Source organism: Exophiala dermatitidis, assembly GCF_000230625.1.
Source record: "Exophiala dermatitidis NIH/UT8656 unplaced genomic scaffold supercont1.6, whole genome shotgun sequence".
In the NCBI taxonomy this organism is placed as follows: domain Eukaryota; kingdom Fungi; phylum Ascomycota; class Eurotiomycetes; order Chaetothyriales; family Herpotrichiellaceae; genus Exophiala; species Exophiala dermatitidis.
In genome coordinates, this window is record NW_008751651.1 from 2,337,260 (window position 1) to 2,353,764 (window position 16,505).

Consider the following 16,505-nt stretch of genomic DNA (forward strand, 5'->3'; position numbering starts at 1 on the left):
ATGCAGTATCTGTTCTCATCAAACAGGACAATGATGAAACGACGGCTTGTTCCTGGGGAAATGCTGTTGCAAGAATTCAGCTCGCTGCACTCGTTCGATGTCATCCGAGTTGTGGACTGTGCGTCCTGAGAGCAGTTTGAATTGTGCAGATGTTGAAACAGGTCGACCACTCTGAGTCCTTTTCTCTACTTTCCTCTCTTTCCCATCTCCAAAAGAGCGGAGGAGATGGTTGATAATATACTTGGGGGGCCGAAACTTTCCCGGTATGGCCGACATACTTCGGCGACTGGAAGCCTCGCCACTAGTACTACAGGTCGCTTAGCACAAATGGATCAATGGGTTAGACAGCGCTGGGTTGAGGGGAGGGTTGCAAACAGCAAGGCGGAGGGAGAGGCATAGTGACGGCACCAACACAGCCGCAATATTGTCTATATCATCATATTCTGTGGCCGTGGCCTTTGTCTATCTACTACCTACTAACTTACAGTACCCTTACAAGAGTACCTATCCATCTCCATTCTACCTATCTTGCCCTATCTGATGACCCCGCCTATGTCCCTGTTTTCTGTTCAGTACACATTTTTTTCCATCTTGGCAGGTGACTAGACGGTCACCATGATGATGTCGCCTTTGGGGTGCTGTTTCCCCAGCGTGCATGTCAACTGACAAGCAGCCCAAACTTTAACCAAGTTAAGCCCACTTGCCCAAGACACTCATGCCGATGAAGCCGGCAATCATGCAAAACAAGCCAAGACAATACTTTGTCCAAGGGACATTCTTGCCTGCGAGATCACCGCCTTCAAGAATCCAATCTCTGGCCCACATGTCGACGACACCGACCCAGACCAGGACACCGGCAGACAAGGCGTCCAGAGTACCGATGGTCAAGATGGTGCTGCGATCATTGCCATTGAAATCATGGATAACTCCCAATCCAATAGCCATACCGATAGGAGTGATGAGTGCGTATGCCGTGGCCATCAAGGCCTTTGTGGGCCAGAACCGAGTCGTGGCTCGGGGCAGCAAGGCGATACGAGCACCCAGGGCCAGACCTTCAAAGAACTGGTGGAACACAATCACGACCAACAGCGTCTTGTAGAAGGAGTCGCCGGCCACGACAAGCGTTAGACCAATCAGGATGCTGTGGAACAAGATACCGGCCTCCATGACCATGACCGATAACTTGGAGTTGGGCTTAGATGGATCGATTGCCGGTCCGTGGCTGTGGCCCAGACTGGCCAGAGTGCGACCGTGCGGCTCAGTGTGACCAACTTCTGTCTCTGGCCCTTGGTGCGCCAAGTCGCTGTCGTCCTCTTTACCATGGACCGCTGCGGTTCGTTCACCATTGGCTCCTGTTGTGGCACCCCATGCTCTTCCATCCTCGGTCTCTTCGGGCTGGAGTTTGCGCGACCGCGCGATGACGTACCGGTGGCCAAGGTATTCGAATAAGAAGGCAAGGAACAGTCCGGCCATGACGATCGCCGAGGTTGTACCTTCGTATTCGAGCTCGCCGAGACATTCGTTGGTGAACATGAGTGTGGCGTGCGTGTACAGCTAGAGACGAATCAATCAGCGGGCTGTTTCATGAACAGAATGACTTTAATAGAGGCAGAGGATGTCACATACATGAACAAATGCCGTCGAGATAATCACTCCAGTGCCGAATTGTTTGATGGCCGTGAAAACCATCGAGTTGACGCTCTGAGAAAGTAGTCGGATGACCAGCAGTGGCGCGAACACACCCAGGGCGCTGGTGAAAAGCACTACAAACAAAGTGCCTGCTCGAAGGCCAATGTCGTAGTCTCGTTTACGTAGACCACACGACGCGCTGTCGGAGCTATCATTCTCGCTGCTTCCGCCACCAACACAGTGTCTGAATATATTAGTAAGGGTGTTGCAAAAAGATGGCTGTCAAGTTGTGACACTTACTCAACTCCGGCATGGAAATGGCAGTTTAGACCTTGAGTGCTTCCCTCGCTGTCTTCCGATTCTTCTGAAGAAGCCGCCTCTTCCGAGACAACCATGACTTCTTCGCCATTAGGGTCTATACAGTATCTGGCCAGTGTCAGAATAGACTGTCTATCTTTCCACAACTGTCTGCAACAAACACTTACTCATCAGAACCATGGAAGTGGCATCCGGTATATTGAGCCGGTGGAGGTCCGGTGGTGCTGGCAAAGACTGAGATAGAAACTTCTTCACCACTGCTGTTAATGCAGTATCTGGATTCAAAGTCAGTATGTGGCTCAAGAGCCTGGCGTACAGAGAACATACATGTCGGAGCCATGGTTGTGGCAGCCAGTGACAGCAGACGTATCGGCCGATGTTGTGGCCGAAGCTGTTACCGAAGCTGGCACTGACGACGATGCCGATGTGGTTTCACTGGCGGCATGGGTGGCTACCGCTGTTTCTTCACCATCGGGTCCGAAACAATACCTGAACTGGTTGTCAGTACAGACAGATTAAAAAGTGATGCAGGTGAACATACGCAACTGTTCCATGGTTGTGACAACCAGAATAACTGGTTTGGGCACTAACCACACCCACGAGGGTGAGTGCCAACAGAGTCTTGGGCAGCATGGTATAGAGACTCGGACACTGGCAAAATAATCCAACACTGGCGCGGCTGGGCTGAAAGAAGAAACTTTTCCAAGAAAAAAGTTCAGGGAAGACAAGAGAACAGCCAGGATATCGGGTGCAGCCCTCGCTTCTTCACCTGGCAAAGGAAAACCAGGTAATACTATACCTCTGATTTCTGCCAATGCATCGGGTATTGAAAGGCGGCGTTTCCGGCGCTTTATCCTTCCACCACGACCATCTGCATGCATCGAAAGAATCGAGCTACGGAGACTTACCTGGTGACTTTTTGTTCGCATTGAGTAATGAAAACCCACGCATTCTGTTCAGGCAGACCATGGTTTTGTCCGCAAGCTTCGGCGTAGGCGACTAGAAGCGAGCAACAAGGTGACAAAGCCCAAGACTTGTCGCCAGTCCGGCCTGAGCCAAGACCAGCAAAGCCGCCGAAAAGCATATGCCAAGACGTGAAGAGCTCGAGAAATGGAACCGGAGTCCAGTTCGAGAACAGACAGAACCAATACGGTCGACGGCATTGCTGAGATATGGACTGTAACAGTGGTAGCGGCTGGGTCTTTAAGGTACTCACTTTTGTCTGGGCATTCGAGGGATCCAGCGGACAAGTCAGACTCGGAGCGGACATGTCTTGGCATCTTGGTATCCAGCCTTGCCTACCTAAGTACACACTATCTAGGTCGACACCACCTCTGTGCAGTGCCCGCATGATGTCAAGATCACCAGTCGGTCGAGATCCATGGCTCATGTTCAGCCCGTCTGGGGAAGGTATCTACGGGCTCGTCGCATGGCTTTTGGTCTTGTGCAAGCTTTTCAACAGCTGTCCTCAAATTGGCGTTTCTCGGCATTCATGCAAGATCTTCCTTTGTACCTCCAAAGTGGTGAGCGCCCTCGGTCCTCAGGGTATGATGATTCGTCAATCTGGCGACTGCTCTACAAGTCAAGCCAGTTCAGGTACAAGGCCCGCGAAAATTCTAGCATCTAGCCACAATAGCTTCATGCCCGAGGTAGGCACTAGTGGTTCTCTGCACGATGAGCGAACCGAAGAAAGGTGACGAACGGGACCAAACCGTGGATCGGGAACGGGGACGTCACAAGAAACAGCTGAGAAGAGCAGAGCTATACAGAACAGAGTTGGGTCATCCTATGTCCAAGGTAAGGTATAAAAGATCTATCAAGTCTGCTCCAAAGGAACGGTCAGTCAGTCAATCAATCAGTCAGGTCCAAAGGTACAATCGTTGCATACTCTTACCCCCAAACCCACTCACTCACTCCCTGTCTATCTACCCTGACCTGACCTAAACATCTACCTGCCCTTGGGTCTATCACAATGTCTGTCCTTCTCAAGACCTCCCTGTTCCTCTCCGCCCTCACCGGCGCAGCAGTCAATGCAGCCCCTGCCCCCCTCGAAGCCCGCCAGGCCAACCAATACACCGCCGAAGCAGCCAACTGGAACGAGGGCGCAACCACCGCCTACAAAATCCACGAAAGCTGCAACGCAACCCAAGCATTCCAAATCGCACGTGGCCTCAACGAAACCATCCAACTAGTCAGCCACGCCAAAGACCACGTTTTGCGATTTGGCAACACCTCCGAGATCTACCGCAAGTACTTTGGCGACCGGCCCCCCTTTGAAGTCATTGGCGCCTACGACATTATTGTCGAGGGTGACAAGGCCAATGTTTTGTTCCGATGCGATAACCCTGATGGCAACTGTGCTATTGAAGGTAAGCACCAACAACCTGTTGGGTCAACACCAACACCAACGCCAACGCCAACACCTCCCCCCAAGTATTTACCAACCCTTCTTTGGCATCTTTGCTAACGCTCCTTCTCCTTCTCCAGGCTACGGCGGCCACTGGCGCGGCGAAAACGCAACCGACGAAACCGTCATCTGCGACCTAAGCTACGAGACCCGCCGCCCGCTATCTCAAATGTGCGCCCTAGGCTACAACGTGGCCGAGAGCAAGACAAACACGTTCTGGGCCTCCGACCTGCTCCACCGTCTGTACCACATGCCCGCCGTTGGAAAGGAATACATTGAACACTTTGCCACCGATTACGACTCTGTCATTGACTTGGCCGCCAGCAACGAAACCTCTTCGACTCATGACTCCGATACCCTGCAGTACTTTGCTCTCGAGGCCTATGCGCATGACATTGCCATTCCGGGTGTCGGATGCCCTGGTCCCGAGCATACTCATGACGATGCTGATGCCTCTGCTTCGGCGACTGCCTCTGCCACTGATGCCCCGGCTGCCACTACTGACGGTGCAACGCCGACGGTTTCGGATGCTGCGTCGGTTACCTCTTCGATCCCACCGGTAAGTTTGAGCCCACAGTACTAACCCATATGCTGCAAAGGAACAAAAAGCTGACTCGTCTTCCAAACAGCACTGCCACACCCACGAGGGCGGTGTTCTTCACTGCACTTAAATCGAAGCGGTGGGAGGTTCCGTCGTGATCACCAAGATCTGGAGGGCGGAATGGAACCAGACATCGGTCGGTGCAACGATGGATGGACAAAAATGACACGCGCAGCCGCGAAAAAGAACAAAAGAAACAACAAAATTACTATACTACTAGTAGTAATAGAAGAGGAAGTACCGGGCTACCAGCCAGAAAGACGAAAGACGATCAGATAGACAGGGAGTTGGCCTAAGAACTAGTCCGCCAACCTTAATAAACACAGTCTGCATAATAATACCTTAACCTTCAAGTGTTTCTGTCTTGAGACTAGCGTGGTGAGCAAGATCGAAATGGGTGTATTACTGCCGCCCTGGTCACAGTTATGCGGGTAGAACAACTAGTAGGGACCTACTAAGGTAGAATGACTCAAGTTCCAGTAGTCCTGCATTGCTTGTTCGACAGTATGCATTGACAGTATGCATATGGAGGATTGATCTAACTTGATTACTTGAGTCTCACTCGCAAACCGGCACCTGCGCAAAATGCTCAAAACAATAACTTCCAAGGGCGAGATCCATCACAGTACTCTTAAAAACACATTGTCGTAAATGGCCCAAGACTGCTCTTCACTCCAATCCCAAAAACCTAACCATTTATAACAGAGCAGCACCCAAACCGGCTGCAACCAACATCAGTTTGCTGTCCACCAACGGCCCTGAACCGACACCATTGGCAAGCTGGTTGACGCCGGTCTGAGAACTTTCAGTCGCGGCAGCTGTGGCTGACCCGGTTGAGGCAGTCGTCACAAGGAAACCATCTCCGGTGGTTGCAGAGGTAAAGCTGTCGCCAGACGTGGGGATGGCAGTCGATCTGGAGGATGTTCTGGTGGTGGATGAAGATGAAGAAGAAACTAGGCCACCACCGAGTCCACTGCTGCCACTCGACTTGGAACATCCGGAAGCAGTTGAGCCCTGAGAAGAGAAATCGTTAGAGACGCGAGGAATGGTGAAAGCCGGGACTGGTTACTTACTGGAGCACAGCATTTGCCGACATTGGCAGAGCAAGAGTAACCACCTTCGCAATGATCTATGTGCATGTTAGCTCACAACACAATGACCCGCTGAATGTCCATCAAGCAATTCAACTCACATCCATCCTGGCAGCAAACATCGCCTTCGCCAGGGTTATAGCAGGCATCCGTGCCACAAGGCTCGCTTCCAGAGCCGAACTGCGCTTCGCATTGGGATGTGGTGGTGCTACCACTGCCACTACCAGTGCTGCCACTGTCGGGACATGTGTTGTATAGTGGGTCGTTAGGGTCATAGCAGTGGAAACCGTCCGGGCAATCTTGGAAGGTGGAACCAAAGCAAGACTTGCAAGTCGCGCCCTTTTGCGTGCACAGAGTGTCGGTTCCTGTGGATGAAGATGCCGGTGCCGATGCGGTTGCGCTTCCACCTGAGCTTCCACCTGAGCCCGAGCCGCCGGAGCTGCCTGTGCTGCTTGTGCAGGAGTCAAGGCCGTAGAGAGAGTCGCCGGGAAGATAGCAATATAGCGTGCTGCCGGGACACAGGGTATAGCCATCACCAAAACATTGTGCGCAAGATCCAGAGCATCTTTTGTCCAGTGACCGCGACAGGAGCTGGTTGGTATTGGCGGGGACTTTGGAGAACCCCGGGGTCAGGGTCTTGCGAATAGCATCGACGGGTTCCTGCGCCGCGGCAAGAACGATGAGGGAGGAAATGCCCAAGGCTGCTTTGACGAACAACATCTTGAATACTGAACCAGAGAATTGGGAGCGATGGGCAAAGGGGCCGTTCGATTGCTGAGGAGCGAAGTTCTCGATAGGGAGAAGGAAAACAACAGAACGAGGAGGCGGTCAAACATACAAATATACTCTCTCCTTTGACCGTGGATTCAGCCTCACCGTGTCTGTACCGTGCCGTTAGACTGGAGCGGCATTGGTCTTGCAAAGGGACTGTATCCCACCATTGCCCCGAAGCGTACTCGGTTCGATCGATGGATCCGCACACACGTGTTGCGATTGGAGGGTTCGGCTAGAAGTAGTTCTTTCTTTAGACTTGAGATGGTCTGTCCAGACATGCGAAAGAACGATCATTGGCGAGATATTCGCCGAAAGGGTCTGCTTGGGGGAGACCAGGCCACATCCGAATGGTCCTCTCTTCATTTCAGCCTGACCCATGGCGTAGGGCAGAATAGACGAGGCAGTGATAATGGGTCACCTGGGCGGCCAACGAGACGAAAGGGTAAGATTTGACTGGCGATCCTCGCCAATCTAGTCAACGCAGGGCGCAGAAGTCGGCGTCGCAGAAGGGGACCAGAGTTGTGAAGGAAGACCTCGTTGGAGGCAGAACGGTAGTACAGGACTAGTACTGCCAGCGGTACTAGGACATATCTTCCTGGATCGTGGTACCTGATACCTTGTATGTAAGTGGCCGGCGGCGGTGGCACAGCAGCCACAAAGGGCCATGGCTTTGGCACTTTCCACACGCCGCCCTGTCGCCCATGCCGAATCAAGGGGTAAGTTGCTTGGCATTTGCTTGGCTTCGGTGGGGGCGGAATCGGACAAAAGAACAAGCCGCTCAACTCCAATTTTCCCACTTCGTTTGCGCACGGGCGTCAGGCTGATTTTGTCCCCGCGAACACCGAACACCAAACACCACCCGGGTCGAAGCCTACTCAAGGCAGGTACCGTCCTGAGCCGTTGATAAGAGTCTCTGTCGTACACACATGTGTATTTGTTGCTTGAGGTGGAAGACCTGTATACGAGGAATCAACCACAAGCCGCGATTGGGTTCCTCTTCCTCTACCCAATCTCCCATACTCGTTTGAGAGGACAAGGCTACCGGCCTCGGCAAATTCCCGATGTGGCTGTCCAGAGAATCACCAGACCGCTGACAGGGTCCGCAGCAGTACTAGTAGTACGTTCAAGTTGTAGACTGAAAGCCATTAGCTCTTTAGCGTGGAGGCTAATGAAGTATCATTGGGTGAAACACGTCCTTCAAAGGCTGAACGGCACAGCAGCCGATCACTTTTTACCCAGCACTCCACACACGTGGATGACAATCACCCTCTTGGAGGTTGCAGCATTGACACAGTAGTGGTAAAGCGTGAACGAGCACCGCCCACGGCGGGTCTCAACTATGCTTGAGTTTCCGACTCATCGGGTCATTTTTTTGCTGTATAATGTTGTACAATTGTGGTCAATGCTGAAGGGCTGGCGGCACCACAATTTACCGACCGAGCTGCACGCGGTATTGTGACAGTCATTCCTATACCAGGTGAGGCTGACAGACTTCGGGCAGACCGGAGCCAAGACACTGTTCCCTGCGCCTCTGGGAGTGGATGTCGAAGAAGTGCAGCCATTGTCGGAGCGGAAGTCGCTTATTGATTGCTGCACAACAAATTGGTCTGCAAGGATATCTGCATATCAGAACACGGGGCCATCGTCAAGCGACAGGCAGGCAGGGACGCCAGGTAGCGACAACATGCTCGAAGTGATATGTTCATTCATCAGGTCGAAACCGGGGTGTGACTGAAGTATAGGTAGCTGTGGCATTTCGATCGTATATCATCACTCATCATTATCACCTGTCGCGGTTACCATTATTGATTGATTTTCAGATCCTTGAACTCCTTCGTTGTGTTGGTAATGGCAACTTCCACAGGCAGACGTTCCATGCTACTGGCCCCAAAGAACCCATGCACCCCTTTGGTACGGCTGAGGACGTATTCGGCATCTTTGGGCTCAGCGATAGGTCCGCCGTGACACAGGACGAGGATGTCCGGATTGATTTTCACTGCGGCATCCCTCATGTCTTGGATTAACTTGACGCAGTCGTCCAACGACTTCCCAGTCTTTGCACCAATGCTGCCCGACGTTGTCAGGCCCATATGGCAGACAATCACATCTGCACCAGCCTTGGTCATCCTCTCAGCTTCGTCCACGTTGAACACATAGGGTGTGGTGAGAAGGCCAAGCTTGTGTGCTTCAGCGATCATGTCCACCTCCTTATCGTAGCCCATGCCCGTCTCTTCTAGGTTTGCTCGGAAGGTACCATCGATGAGGCCGACCGTAGGAAAGTTCTGGACCCCGCAGAATCCCATGCTCTTAAGCTGCTCGAGAAATTTGGGCATGACTCGAAAGGGATCGGTGCCACAGACACCAGCTAGGACACCGGTCTTGTTGACGATGGGGAGTACTTCTCGTGCCATATCGACAACTACTGCATTTGCATCACCGTAAGGCATAAGTCCGGCAAGAGAGCCTCGACCCGCCATTCTGAACCGCCCGGAATTGTAGATGATAATCAGGTCTGCACCGCCAGCTTCAATAAATTTGGCCGACAGGCCTGTTCCTGCTCCTGCTCCAACAACAGGTTTGCCATTTTTGACCTGCTCGCGAAGATGGGACAGAACTTCGGCTCTAGATGATGGAGGAGGCATGATCGTAATAGACAGTGGACGGTGAAATGTGTGCAGAGGATGTCGCCGATCGAAACTTGAAGAGAGCTTTTTCGTGGATACGTGGTATTTATTCCATTGTGCTACTGTTGCTCTTTATTTATTTTTCATTGCACTCCACGTCATCGTTGATCCGCATAATCCGAAGCGTGAGATTGTCCATTAATTGCCAGATCCTGAATTACGCAGCGTGGGGAACTGCGGGGACTCGTTTGTCGAACATCGTTCGATGCTGCCGCAATGAGAATGGGATTCTTGGAACTAGTACGACCGAGATTACAACCGCAGAGACAAAGGAGGGGCAGCTCTGCAATTGCGTCCTGAGCTTCGCACGGCGTTCTTGCCCTCGTTGATTTATCATGCCTCATGTAAGTGTCTGGCTGGACCAAGTAAACCCTCTGTTGACAGTCCCTCCTCTTCCTCTGTGACTATCGTCGTTGTTCGCCAGAATGCCTAAGCCGACCGTCCTCATTGTTGGCACTACGGATACCAAGCTTGATGAAATCATCTATCTGCGAGAACAAGTGCGCGCCCATCAATCATGTCAAACCAAGGTCCTTGACATAGGCCATACTCCAAGCAAATCGTCGGCCCTGGGGGCCATCCCCTCCGATGAGATTATCACGCCTCTTCATGGCCATAGCTCCACCTTGAAGTCGTTGCCGCGTGGGGAATACATCGACAAGGCCATTGAGCTATGTCTGCCCGTTGTCAGAGAGCTTGTGTCCAAGGCCCAAGTACAAGGAATCGTGTCTGCTGGTGGCAGTAGTGGCTCATCGCTGGCAACAGCATTGATGCGCAAAGCATGTCCTGTTGGCTTCCCCAAACTAATGGTATCCACAATGGCGAGTGGGAACATCAAGCACTACGTCGAAGAGACGGACATCACAATGATGTACAGTGTGGTCGACATTGCCGGCGTCAATTCGGTGCTTAAGCGTATCCTGTCAAATGCGGCCGCGGCAATTGCTGCCATGACCTTGTCATATGCAAAGTCTCTCGTCGACCCTTCGGAGTCTGAGACCAGAGGCAAGCGAATTGCCATCACCATGTTCGGGAATACCACACCTTGTGTGGACGAGATCCGTCGGATCTTGACGTCCCCTCCGCACGACGTGTCCGAGTTTGAAATCTATGTGTTCCATGCAACCGGCGCAGGCGGCCGGGCTATGGAACGTCTTATAGCGGAAGGACAGATTGATGCTGTCATCGACCTGACTACCACCGAAGTTGCAGACGAACTCTTCGAAGGCGTGCTCTCTGCTGGGCCTGAAAGATTGGAGGCCGCTGCCAAGAAGGGAATTCCTATGGTGGTCTCAGTGGGAGCATGCGATGAGGTCAACTTTGGTCCCAAGGACACGGTGCCGGAGAAATATAAGGACCGCAACCTGTTCATACACAACCCTGCAGTAACGTTGATGCGGACGACACCAGAAGAGAACAAAAAGATTGGCGAGTTCATTGCTTTGAAACTGAAGAAATATGCCGCCGATCCAAGCGTTGTCCGAGTCATATTTCCTCTGGGCGGAGTTAGCATGCTAGACGCCCCGGACAAGCCGTTCCATGATCCCAAGGCGGACACTGCTTTATTCGAGAGCATCGAAAATGGGCTGGAGGACACGGGGATTGAGATTGAGAAATACCAGTTGAATATCAACCATGAACAGTTTGCCAGCCATGTTGCTGCTGCCATCTTGGAGGTCATGGGTATTGCACCCAGAAGCTACAGGCTGAAAAACTTGCGCAGGAGGAAGTGGTCCTTCGATCATGGGGAGTCGGTCATGTCGGTCAGGAGGAACAGTCAGATTGAAATCCCTGACGCGGAGTAAACCATCCGGCTGGGAGAGGATTGAATCTTTTGATGATGCCCGCGTTGCTGACACCACATGAATGATACCATTGTATAGTTAGGAATACCGGTACTGTGTAGTAACGATATTTGATGGATGTTTCTTTACTTGATTCACAGCGTTTGTTGTAAACTGTATTCGGAGGATTTCCCCGGTTCGGATCATCTAATTTCCGCCAAGGCTGCACCTCGCTTCCTTGGTCCCAAACTAAAACGCCGTACGATGACTACCGCTACTAACGACGCGGACAAAAGTACACTAATTAGTAGTCTGCACATCTCTCACCCTCAACGTCGGCCACTACTGCATCGTCTCTTCTCATACCACTACTTCTCCTCACCACTCATACACCCAGTACTTACCTTAGTTATCCCAACATGCCTCACGCCGCTCCGTCACGCTATCCTCCCACAGCGACATCCGACCTCGAAGCCGGCGCCGTCCTGAAACTCGGCGAATTCCAAAACGAAGTCACCCTCAACCTATCCGAAGCGCGAATCATTCTACAAAAGACCCTAGCGACCCGAGCAGCTCGCGGTGGCCACTACGAAGAGACCGAGACCACGGCCAAGACGCGCGACTACCTCGAGATCTTTGCCGTCTTCAAAGAGCTGGCCGAAGCCCAACAAGTCGAAGGGATTATCAATTCCTACGGCGAGAATTTGGAACGGTTCGAGAAGAGCCAGCTGGGCAGCTTGGTGCCTACATGCTCAGATGAAGCTAAGGCATTGATTCCGAGTCTGGAGAGGAAGGTTGAGGACGGCGTTGTCACAGAGGCGGAGTTGGAGGGGATTTGTAGGGAGTTGCAGAGGTTGAAGAGACAGGCACAGCTGTGAAGAGGATATGCGCTGCTACTAGTACCGGCTGTCTTTGTTGTGCATACGAAGCAGGGCTCGGAGGGTCTGCTGCTGCGTGGTGTCTGGTCGTCTCGGTGTCTGGCCGTTTTGACCGGCTTGGGCTTTGCATGGGATAACGAACGCTCCGGAAGGGCTCTTTTTCGACGGTGCATGCCGTATTTCTCTCCACGGAGGCCAAGTCAGCGTAGGCTGCCTCTTCAGAAAAAGTCGCGCCCGTCTACACAACACAACATCTTGCACGAGCTTGCGCAAACTCAAGGAGCGAGCTTCGATCCCTCACTGCTGAACCTCCCTATTGGCTGCGATGGCGGCCAGTTGCTGTGAAAGGCATGCCGAATGAAAGCCCACATACGAGGGCCAATACCCCGACATTCGCCAATGACCGACTCGGTCATGGTCAGTTGGCTTCAGGTCATGGCCTTGCGATTGCCATGATTATGGCCACTTAGAGTGAGGGAGCACTGGCATCCAGTGTCATGAAAAGCGCATCGTCCAACGAGGGATAAACCGCGTCCGGAGGAAGAATGGCGTGGCGATCTCTGAAGGGGGAGTATTACCTCCTTACTATCGTCCCAGATAGTGCTGTTTTACGAAGAATATGATTCACTGAAGCCCTCAAACAAGCACTGAGGGAAGTTGCCTCCTCTCGCCCCATGATCGCTGCATCCGCAAGACGATTCTCGCTTGAATCAGACGCTCTTCAACTGCGCATTGGCAATGGTCAAAAATTTGACGCGTCTACTACGCCCAAGCCCAAGCTCGCCGCACTCAACAGAAGCCTGATTCGAGTTTGTTTGGCTGCATTGAATCCTTGCTTGAATCCTTTCTTGTCTTCCTACGTCGGCTCTGATTTCGTTGATACATTTTGTTTGCTTAGGGCTATCCTAAGGCATTCCTGAATGCTAATAATCCTAATGAGCCAAGCAAAGTACCTAGGTTTCAGTATATGCGAATCTCGTCAAGGAAGCCGCGAATCTGAGTAGACGATACCAGGTAAGAATCCGACTTGTTGTATGCCCTGGTCAATTCAATTGGAAACCAGGCACGCCTGCACCTGTCGATGTTGTCCCGCAACAAGGTCTTGGCACCGGACCCAATTATTTACCTACAATGTTAGGTACCTGGTGAACACCGTGCTCCTCGTTCTTTGTAAGCGTTCTGTTCAGCCTTCTGTCAAGTGTTCTATCCGACGCTCCTGCCGAGCGGAGCGTCCTGTCGGGGAGCATCGTTATGGCTTTGCCATAACACATCGTCGTGTGCGCACGACTGCTCATCCAAACTCTGACCAAACAAGTGCACCTCTCTCTCTACACGGCCATGCTGCATCATGGCATCACATTGAACGTTCTGCCAAATGTTCTATTTTGGCGTCCTGTTGAACGTCCTGTCGAGTGTCCTATCGACCGTTCCCATTTTATTATCAACAAGGACAGAGCAACTTATCTAATCTCAACGATGGCACCACAAACACGCTCTAATTGACGACCTGGCACTCCAGCTACCGGGAGTCTATAATCCAGAGGCCCAGGAAGGCCTAGACTATTCGAGAGAATAGACCCATCCCAAGGCGATATCGCACGATTCCTTTCTACAGCAACAACACAAGCCCCCCCATGGGAACGAACAAAAACTTCTTGGGTAAAGCCCACTGTTGTGGCACAACACACTCAGCGATGCTCTCAAAGCACTAGGTCTGTCACCAGTGCCAGGAGTCAATTGCGTGCTCAACAACAAGTTTCTCATTATCCTATTCTATGTGGACGACATCATTCTCTGCTACAAGCGTGAGTTCAAGGAGCAAGTTGATACAATTCTACAGCGTCTTCAAGAGCGATTTGCTCTACGAGTTATGCTGGAAGTCAACTGGTTTCTCGGAATACGAATCGTACGAGACCGAAAGCTACGCAAATTGTGGCTCGTACAGGATTCATATATCGATAAACTATCATCCAAGTTTAACGTTGACTCATACGGCAAGAAGATGCCGCCTACTCCCTTATCAACAGAGAGTCTTATGCCGTATGATAGTAAGGCCACGCCACAAGAGATTTACGCATATCAACAGCGTATTAGCTCTATCAATTTTGCGGCCACAACGACGAGACCAGATATCTCAAGAGCCAGCTCTGTATTATCGCAATATCTACGCAATCCGTCGCCAGAACACATAGCAGCCGCAAATCGAGTACTGGGATATCTGAAACGCACTCGCAGTCTTGCTCTTGAATACTCTACTCCTTCTGAAGAGAACACACTCTCTCAAAACAATAATAAACACGAGAGCGTCAACACCTTTGAAGTGTACTCTAACGCCGCATTTACTGACAATCCTAGTCGGAAAAGCTCTGACGGCTATCTCTTTATACTGCACGGAGGCCCCATCCATTGGAAAGCCTCTCGACAAGATACCGTAACGACTTCAAGTACTGAGGCAGAACTTCTCGCGCTGTCTCGTACGGCAAAGGAAGCACTCTAGTGGAGTCGCTTCTTTCAATCGATACACCTAAAACTCGATTAAATAGTCACAATTAAAGCCGACAACGCACAGACTATTCAGCTACTGATCAAAGACAATTTTCAGCTAACAACCAAGCTGAAACACATTAATATACATAAGTATTGGCTACGATAAGAGGTGCAAGCTAGCAAGATACGGCTAGAATAGGTCGTAACAGCCAATATAAGGGCTGACGGCTTCACAAAGGCACTAACACCACAGAATCACGAACGATTCGTGTATACGCATCTCCGCCTAGTCGACGTACAGGCTGTACTCGACGGCAAAGCGACGAACACAGCCTGAAGGGGCGGATTTGCCGGACACAATTTATTTAAATCCATCGAAGGTCCTGTTGAACGTCCGACCGAGCGTTATCCTGTTCGAATATTTCGAACAACGAATACGTCAATATCGAAACGGGTCCCTGTCGAGGCAAGCACTCTAATACTCGTCGTTATACTACCAATACTGCCATCTACTCCACAGCATAAACGACTCACACGCGACGAACGCCGAGATACCGCTTAAACTTGAACTTATTTAAACAAGTTGGGCTCTCGACGAGGATCGCTAATATCCACCGGCTCCATATTCTTGACCGGGGAACATACTATGGCCCCGGGAACATTCGCTTTATTGTCCACTGAGATGCAGGGACCCTCCTTACGTTCGTCTTCCTTTCAGCGACCGCTTTTCCTTCTGCACCCCATCCCCTACCATATTGTCCGTCGAGGGCCCCATTGACTGGAAAGCCTCTCGACAGGACACTGTGACCACTTCGAGTACTGAGGCAGAACTTCTCGCTCTGTCTCGTGCGGCAAAAGAGGCACTCTGGTGGAGTGGCTTCTTCCAGTCGATACACTTGAAACTCAACCAAGCGCTTACTATTAAGGTTGACAATGTACAGACTATTCGTCTACTGACGAAAGACAATTTTCAGCTATCTACTAAGCTGAAGCATGTTGATATACACAAGCACTGGATGAGACAGGAAGTGCAAACTGGGAATATACGGCTAGAATGGGTTGCAACAGCCAATATGAGGGCTGACATGACCGCCGAAATCCAGTATGAGCGTACTCTCGCCAGCGGCGTACAGGACCCCTTCCACTTTGACCCGGCTCGGCGCATAGTGATATGCAAGACCTGTCAGAGGGGTCTCTCGGCCGACAAAAGCTACTTCGACAACCACCTGACGAAACACCACGGGAACCAATTTACCGCGGTCGAACGCCCGCCTTGCGACTCGTGACCGAGCAGGATCTCCGCTACGACGCGCCCACCAGCCCACTCCTTTACTTCCTCGGTGTCCTCGCCTTTCGCGTCGAGTCGGCCACCTGGATGGCACCGGCTCAGTTGGCCCCCTTCTCAGCATCGTGATCTACGGGCTCCGTGTTCTGGCCCTCGGGCATGTGCTCGGCGACGCTGATGCGGAGGCCGACACGGTCTACCCTCGCCTGGAGAACTATTGCAGGAGCTACCTGCACAATAGGGCGCCTACCGTGTTTGACGAGGTATTCGGCCAACGCAACTACGCCTCGTCCATCGCCAAGGACTTTTACGGTCGCCCGTCCATTCACTGGGAGTCGGATCGGCTAGCCCTCCGGTACGAGGGTGATCGCGTCTCGATTGTTGGGGTACAGACATAGGTTCGTCACCTCCTCCTCGAGGCCGAGGAGGTGCTCACCAGTCAGCTGTTGGGTGTCGATCGTACCGTTATCGAAGTTGTTATTCCTCATCCTCCTCGTAAGGTAGGACGTCCTCGAAAGCTCTCTCTAGAGCGCCAACAACTCTTTACCTCGTACTACGCTAGTACGA

The 16,505-nt window shown here is 51.9% G+C and overlaps 6 protein-coding genes across 6 annotated transcripts; 3 read left to right on the top strand and 3 right to left on the bottom strand.

Moving 5' to 3' along the window:
- Window positions 1-387: 387 nt before the first annotated feature.
- On the bottom strand, window positions 388-3,141 carry HMPREF1120_07661 (uncharacterized protein). Its single transcript, XM_009161889.1, has 6 exons — window positions 2,489-3,141; window positions 2,275-2,436; window positions 2,115-2,222; window positions 1,930-2,055; window positions 1,627-1,873; window positions 388-1,554 (listed from the first exon to the last, which is right to left on the bottom strand). Exons 1-6 carry the CDS (start codon window positions 2,578-2,580, stop codon window positions 691-693), a joined length of 1,599 nt encoding a protein of 532 aa, XP_009160137.1. The 5' UTR covers window positions 2,581-3,141; the 3' UTR covers window positions 388-690.
- Window positions 3,142-3,919: 778 nt separating this feature from the next.
- Window positions 3,920-4,937, top strand: HMPREF1120_07662 (uncharacterized protein; the record flags this gene model as incomplete). The annotated part of the gene is made up of 2 exons (XM_009161890.1): window positions 3,920-4,316; window positions 4,435-4,937. 2 exons carry the CDS (start codon window positions 3,920-3,922, stop codon window positions 4,935-4,937), a joined length of 900 nt encoding a protein of 299 aa, XP_009160138.1.
- A 714-nt stretch (window positions 4,938-5,651) lies between these two features.
- Window positions 5,652-6,766, bottom strand: HMPREF1120_07663 (uncharacterized protein; the record flags this gene model as incomplete). The annotated part of the gene is made up of 3 exons (XM_009161891.1): window positions 5,652-5,969; window positions 6,029-6,084; window positions 6,148-6,766. The coding sequence occupies 3 exons, from the start codon at window positions 6,764-6,766 to the stop codon at window positions 5,652-5,654; spliced, it is 993 nt and encodes a 330-aa protein (XP_009160139.1).
- Window positions 6,767-8,622: 1,856 nt separating this feature from the next.
- Window positions 8,623-9,462, bottom strand: HMPREF1120_07664 (uncharacterized protein; the record flags this gene model as incomplete). Its single annotated transcript, XM_009161892.1, has 1 exon — window positions 8,623-9,462. The coding sequence occupies one exon, from the start codon at window positions 9,460-9,462 to the stop codon at window positions 8,623-8,625; it is 840 nt and encodes a 279-aa protein (XP_009160140.1).
- Window positions 9,463-9,929: 467 nt separating this feature from the next.
- Window positions 9,930-11,309, top strand: HMPREF1120_07665 (uncharacterized protein; the record flags this gene model as incomplete). The annotated part of the gene is made up of 1 exon (XM_009161893.1): window positions 9,930-11,309. One exon carries the CDS (start codon window positions 9,930-9,932, stop codon window positions 11,307-11,309), a length of 1,380 nt encoding a protein of 459 aa, XP_009160141.1.
- Window positions 11,310-11,707: 398 nt separating this feature from the next.
- HMPREF1120_07666 (DNA-directed RNA polymerase II subunit D) lies at window positions 11,708-12,166 on the top strand (the record flags this gene model as incomplete). The annotated part of the gene is made up of 1 exon (XM_009161894.1): window positions 11,708-12,166. The coding sequence occupies one exon, from the start codon at window positions 11,708-11,710 to the stop codon at window positions 12,164-12,166; it is 459 nt and encodes a 152-aa protein (XP_009160142.1).
- Between the last annotated feature and the right edge of the window lie 4,339 nt (window positions 12,167-16,505).

What these genes read in the sequence shown, in the direction of transcription:
- HMPREF1120_07661 (XM_009161889.1), bottom strand. Translation starts at nt 2,580, where the DNA reads ATGCTGCCCAAGACTCTGTTGGCACTCACCCTCGTGGGTGTGGTTAGT. An exon ending in CACAACCATGGCTCCGACAT is followed by an intron (nt 2,223 to 2,274) that starts GTATGTTCTCTG and finishes CTTTGAATCCAG; the next exon opens with ATACTGCATTAACAGCAGTG. An exon ending in CACTTCCATGGTTCTGATGA is followed by an intron (nt 2,056 to 2,114) that starts GTAAGTGTTTGT and finishes GACACTGGCCAG; the next exon opens with ATACTGTATAGACCCTAATG.